The sequence below is a fragment of the Chrysochloris asiatica genome, unplaced genomic scaffold, assembly GCF_000296735.1.
Source record: "Chrysochloris asiatica unplaced genomic scaffold, ChrAsi1.0 scaffold00023, whole genome shotgun sequence".
NCBI classification, from domain to species: Eukaryota; Metazoa; Chordata; class Mammalia; order Afrosoricida; family Chrysochloridae; genus Chrysochloris; species Chrysochloris asiatica.
In genome coordinates, this window is record NW_006408541.1 from 17,966,901 (window position 1) to 17,973,564 (window position 6,664).

General features: G+C 38.7%; 1 protein-coding gene across 1 annotated transcript in view; it reads left to right on the plus strand.

The window, feature by feature from the left end:
• Positions 1-6,664, plus strand: part of LOC102810548 — an 82,257-nt gene that overhangs the window by 57,219 nt on the left and 18,374 nt on the right. The window contains exon 6 of the mRNA XM_006839336.1: positions 2,297-2,424. Within this exon, the coding sequence (XP_006839399.1) occupies positions 2,297-2,424 (128 nt within the window). The remainder of the gene's footprint in view (positions 1-2,296; positions 2,425-6,664) is intronic.

Sequence of the window (6,664 nt, forward strand, 5' to 3'; positions counted from 1 at the left end):
CCAATCCTGATGCCACGTTTTTCTTTATATAACCCAGCTTCTCAGATTATTTGCTTAGGGTCACTATGAGGAACTGACTCGACGGCACTTAGTAATAACAACAAACATTAGTGATTGGTGCAGAAAAGAAAATTTCAGAAAACAGTGTCAAGTATTATAATGAAATGTGCAAAGACCTGGAGTTAGAAAACCAAAGGGGAGGAACACTCAGCATTTCTCAAGCTGAAAGAACTGAAGAAAAAATTCAAGACTCAGGTTGCAACATTAAAAGATTACATGGGCAAAATATTGAATGATGCAGAAAGCCTCAAAGGAAGATGGAAGGAATACAGTCAGTATACTAAAAAGAAATGGTTGATGTTCAGTCATTTGAAAAGGAACCATAAGATCAGAAATAGTACCGAAGGAAGAAGCCCAAGCTGCATTGAAGGCCTGGATGAAAAGGTTCCAGGAACTGATGGTTTCAAACAAATTGAAATGTTTCAATAAATTTGTACAACACTAGAGGCATGCACTGGTCTAAGTTAAGAAATTTGGAAGACAATTATCTGGCCAATTGGAGATCCACATGTGTGCCCATTTCAAAGAAGGTTGACCCAATGGAATGTGGAAATCATAGAACAATATCATTAATATCACCTACATTCAAAGCATTGCTGAAGATAATTCAAAATTGGTTGCTGCAGTAAGTACATTGTCAGAGAGCTGTTAGAAGTTCAAGCTGGATTCAGAATAGGATGTAGACTTAGGAATATTACTGCTGATTTCAGAGAATACAAGAAAGAGGTTTATTTGAGCTTTATCAGTGGCATTATGACAAAATATGGGTAATATTGAGAAGAATGGGTATTCCATACACTTAATTGTGCTCATGAGGAAACTGTACATAGAACAAAGAGGCAATCGTTAGAACAGAACAAGGGGATATGCAATGCTTTAAAATCAGAAAAGTGTGATGCAGTGTTGTATCCTTTCACCATACTTATTCAATCTGTATGATGAACAAATAATCCAAGAAACTGGATTACATGAAGAAGACATAGCATCAGAATCGGAGGAAGACTCATTAACAAACTATGATATGCATATGACACAGCCTTGCTTGCTGAAAGTGAAAAGGACTTACTGATGGCGATCAAAGACTACAGCTTTTCAGTATGGATTGCACCTCAATGTAAACAAAATAAAGATCCTCATGACTGGACCAATAAACAGAGAAAAGATTGAAGTTGCTGAAAACTTCATTTTGGTTAGATTCACAATCAATGCTCATGGAAGCAGCAGTCAGTAAATCAAACTACATATTGCATTAGGCAAATCTGCTACACAAGACCTCTTTAAAGTGTTAAGGAGCAAAGATGTCAATTTGAGGACTAAGGTATGACTGACCCAACCCATAGTCTTTGCAATGGTTTCATAGGCATGTGAAACTTAAACAATGAATAAGTATAGTCAAAGAAGAATTGATGCATTTGAATTATGGTATTGGAAAAGAATCTTGAAAGTATCATGGGCTGTCAGAAAAAAAAAAAAAATCTGTCTTGAAAGAAGTATAGCCAGAAAACTCCTTAGAAGTGAGGATGGTGAGACTTGGTCTTTCATACTTTTAACATATTGTCCAGAGGGACCAGTCCCTGGAGAAGGACCTCATGCTTAGAAAAGTGGCAGTTCATTGGAAAAAAGGAAGACCCCCAATGAGATGGATTGACAAAGTGTCAGCAACAATGGGCTCAAACATAACAATGTTGAGGATGGTACAGAACCAGGCAGTGTTTCATTCTATTGAGTACAGGGTCTGCTAGGAGTCAGAACCAACTCAAGACCACCTAATAACATCAGTAAATTCTTCAAATCTGCATCATTTTCAGCAAGCAAAGTTGTGTCCTCTGCATATAGGTTGCTAATGAATCTCCCTCTGACCCTGATGCTGCATTCTTCATATAATCCAGCTTCTTGGGTTATTTGCTCAGCATTTACCCTAAATAAGGATTCCCTGATTATTTTAAACCATGTAGTATCCTTTTGTGTTAGAACATCTGCTTCTTGTTCTATGTATATGTTCCATATGAGCACAATTAAGTATTCTGGAATTCTCATTCTTTACAATATTATCTATACTTTGTTATGACCACACAATCAAATGCTTATACAACCCAGAATTATACAACCTATGCCTTTTTTGACTGTTGCTCTTTCTATAACTTTGGTGGCAACACCATGAACTATGGCTAAGGCAAGGATCTGACTCTCTCTCTCCCCTTTTAATATATTCTTCCCTCTTTGCTTCCATCCTCAGAACCCTGCTTTCTGCCACCTAAGGAAGGGAACTGCAAAAATTTTGAGAGGCGCTGGTATTACAACTTTCAGACTAATTATTGCCAGACCTTTCAGTATGGAGGCTGCAATGCGAATGCCAACAATTTCGTCTCCAGGAAGGATTGCAAGAAAGCCTGCAAAAACTGTGAGACACTTATCTCTGGCAGTCTAACAACCTAGTTCAACTAGAAATAGTACACCTCAGTTATAGGCTCAGGCTTTAAGGTGAAACTACCTTGGAACAAGTCTTCGTTCTGTCACTCACTGGTCATGAGTCAGGTTCCTGTCTTTTACGAGTTCCAGTTTTCTTGTCTGTAAAATGGGGATAATAGTAGTATTGACCTAATAGAGTTGTTTTGTTTAAAAAAAAAAAAAAAAAAGAATAAGAAGGAAGAAAGAAAGAAAGGAAGAAAGAATGCACATGAAATGTTAATAAGTATTGGCCAGTGGGATGTGGGAAGCAAGTGACCCCCTTGGAGACAAATGTTTCCTCTTTGTATCCACCAGCTGAGCATCATTCTGAGGATTCACCAATGCCAAAGCACAAACAGACTTGATCTGAAATCCCTTGAAATCATTGTAGATCACAGGAGGTGGAGAATGGGATTGGGTGAAGGTGAAGGTTATGGATTCACTCCTTAGAATAATGAACATCAACAGTGAAGTTGGGAGTCAGTGTCCTACAGAGATTAGGAACTCCATGACCTGGGTTAAAATCTTACTTTCCCCACTTATTGTAAATATTTTCACCTCCTCGAGTTTCCACTTCCTCATCTCAGTACTTGAGTAATAGCAACACCTCACTGAGTTGTTGGTAGGATTCTATATGATACAGGACACAAAGACTTAACAATCAAGTAGTGTAGGCTCACTAAATGGTAACAATTGAGAAGATACCACTGATCTTCAAAATGCAGCACTGTATGCTTTTACCACACATTGGAAGTGGTGTTAACCTTCTAGGACTCTGTAACATCTGTCATTTTATAAATGAAGAAAGAGAGCAGAAAAGGCAATTCCCCAAGGATGCACAGTGGATAAGAACTAGAGCTGGAATAAGGCCATGGGCTCCATGAATCTGGAAGAACAAGACAACCCTATGGCCTGACTGGATGGAACTAGGACCAAAGCTGCCTTTTGTGGGAGGCTGCTAGGAGTCAGATTTTGGCCCAACCAGAGAAACGGACTTGGACTAAGGTTTATGGAAAATTTAGGTTTAGAGCTGAGGGAGAACGTGGCAATATCTCTGAGTGTCAAACACATAGTTTCTCTGAGTCTAACTTGGTGGAATGGGGGTGGGGTGGGGTGAGGAGAGAAACAAATCCTGAGAGAACAAAAATGTGAATCAGATTAGTACAACAGGAGACCATACATAAGATCCTGAAGAAATGTAGAGCGCACTCAGATGCTAACCAAAATGTTGGGAGTTCAAGTCCACACAGAGGTGACTTGGAGGAAAAGCATGATGATCTCCTGCCAAAAAATCAGCTATTGAAAACCTTATGGAGCACAGTTCTACCCTGACAGGCAGCACAGACTTCCACTAGTCAGAATCAACTTGACAGTAACTGGTACTGGTAATGACTTTGTGACCCCCCAAAGTTATAACTCCAGCTCAAACCTCACTCCCAAATTGGAACTGCTCATGCTATACTTCCATTTGCATCTCTCACAATCTATACTTAACTTAAAAAAACAAAAAAACTGAACCCTTCAACGTTTCTCACCTACTCAGAATCTGTTCTAGCCATGGCTTTCCCCATCTTGGTAGAATAAACTTTAAAATCACTCCTGATTCCTTTCTCAATAAACATCCATTCTACCAGCTGCCCCGTGGGAGAAAGATGAGGCTTTCTGCTCCCATAAAGATTTACAGCCTCAGAAACCCTGTTCAGGGTTGCTATGGGTTGGAACCGACTCAACAACACTTAACAACAAGATAGGAAATAATTTTAGCTCTACTTTGAAAACAGAGCCAGAATCAGATCACCTACAACATCTCAAGAGCTGCTACCCTACTCTGAGGCGCCATCATTCTTACATGAATTACTGAAACAGCCTCCTAACAGATCTCCCTGCTTCTATTCTTGACTACTATGTAGTGAAGTAGGCTACAGAACCAGATTGTAAGGTCGGTGGTTCAAATCCACCAGTTGCTCCTCAGAAAACCCTATAAAGGGTTGTTATGAGTCAGAACCAACTCGATGGCACCTAACAACAGAGATTAAAAAATGAGAATCCTTCCAACTGGACCAATAAACAATATCATGAAAAATGGCAAAGAAATGGAAGTTGTCAAGGACTTCATTCTTCTTGAATCAAAAATCAATGTACATGAAAGCAGCAGTTAGGAAATCAAGCAGCATATTGTATTAGGCAAATCTTCTGCAGACTTGTTTAAAATGTTGAAAAGCTAAGATGTCACTTTGATAACTATGGTGAGCCTGACACAAGCATGGTATTTTTATTAGCCTTATGTGCATGTGAAAGCTCAACAATGAAAAAGGAAGTAAGATGAAGAACTGATACATTCTAATTGTGTGTTGCTGTGATTCTAGAAGCTATGCCACAAGTATTTTAAAGCTATGCCACAAGTATTTTAAATACTAACAGGGTCAGCCACGGTAGACAGGTTTCACCTGAGCTTCCAGATTAAGACAGATGAGAAAGAAGGAGAGATGCATTACTTCCAAATATTTAGTCAAAACGTTGTGAATAGTGGTGCAACCCTGTCAGTACCAGAATATTGAATATTAAAGCATGATGAAGAGCACCAGAATATTGTCAGAGATAGTGTTGGAAGATGAACCCCTAAGATTGGAAGGCATTCAAAATATGACTGGGGAAGAGCTGCCTCCTCAAAGTAGAGTTAACCGTGATGATGTGGAGTAAAGCCCTCGGGACCTTCATTTGCTCATGGGGCACAACTCAAAATGAAAAGAAACAGCTGTAAACATTCATTAATAATCAGAAAACTGGAAATAATCAAAAATGAAATGGAACACATAAGTATCACTATCCTAGGCATTAGTGAACTGAAATGGACTGGTATTAACCATTTTGAATCTGACAATCACATGGTTTACTAAGCCAGGAATGACAAATTGAAGAGGAATGGGGTTGCATTCATCATAAAAAAGAACATATCAAGATTTGTTTTGAAATACAATATTGTCTGTTATGGGATAAAATCCACATGTCTACAAGGAAGACCAGTTAATACCACTATTGTTCAAATTTATGCACCAACCACTAAATTCAGTGATGATGAAATTGAAAAATTCTATTAACTTCTTCAGTCTGAAATTGATCAAACATACATTCAAGATGTATTGATAATTACTGGTGATTAGAATGCAAAGGCTGGAACAAAGAGGAAGGATCAGTAGTTGGAGAATATGGCCTTCATGATAGAAACGATGCTGGAGAGCACATGATAAAATTTTGCAAGACCAATGACTTGCTCATTGCAAATACCTTTATTAAACAGCATAAAAGACACATAAAAATACACAAGGACCTTACCAGATGGAATACACAGAAATCAAATTGACTACATCTGTGGAAAGGTTTGATGGAAAACCTCCATATCATCAACCAAAACAAGGCAGGGGCAGACTGTAGAACAGACTATCAGTTGCTCATATGAAAGTTCAGGCTGAAGTTAAAGAAAATTAAAAACAAGTCCACAAGAGCCAAAATATGACCTTGAGCACATCCCATCTGAATTTAGAGATCATCTGAAAAATAGATTTGATGCATAAGACACTAAAGACCAAAGACCAGAAGAGTCATGGGATGACATCAAGAACATCATAGAGGAAGAAAGAAAAAGGCCATTAAGAAGACAACAAAAAATGCAAAGACCAAAATGGATGTCAGAAAAGACTCTGAAACTTATCCAACATAAAGCAAATGGAAGAAATGAGGAGGTAAAAAAGCTGAATAGAAAATTTCAAAGGTCAGCTCAAGAAGACAAAGTCAACAGATTTTCATGGGCTAAGTGGGATAGAGGTAAATAATGATGTATGCACAACCTTGAAACAACAGGGCTCTGGGATACAGGGATTGAGGCATGGTTGGAATCGGCAAAAGGGAGGAAATAATGTTAAGATGCTTGGCTGTCTTTTGCATCTTGGTTTCCCTGGCATACCATTATAAAATAGACACTTGAGGGGAAGAGAGAAAGGAATAGCCAGAAATATCACCATAGAAAGCTTGTAAGTCCGTCTTCTGCCTATAACTGATTGGAATACCTAAAATGGGGCTACAAGGTGCCCAGTGAAGGAGGCTTCCTATGGAGCCTTACATAAGACCATAGGTGGAATCCTGAACGACATCCAGAATC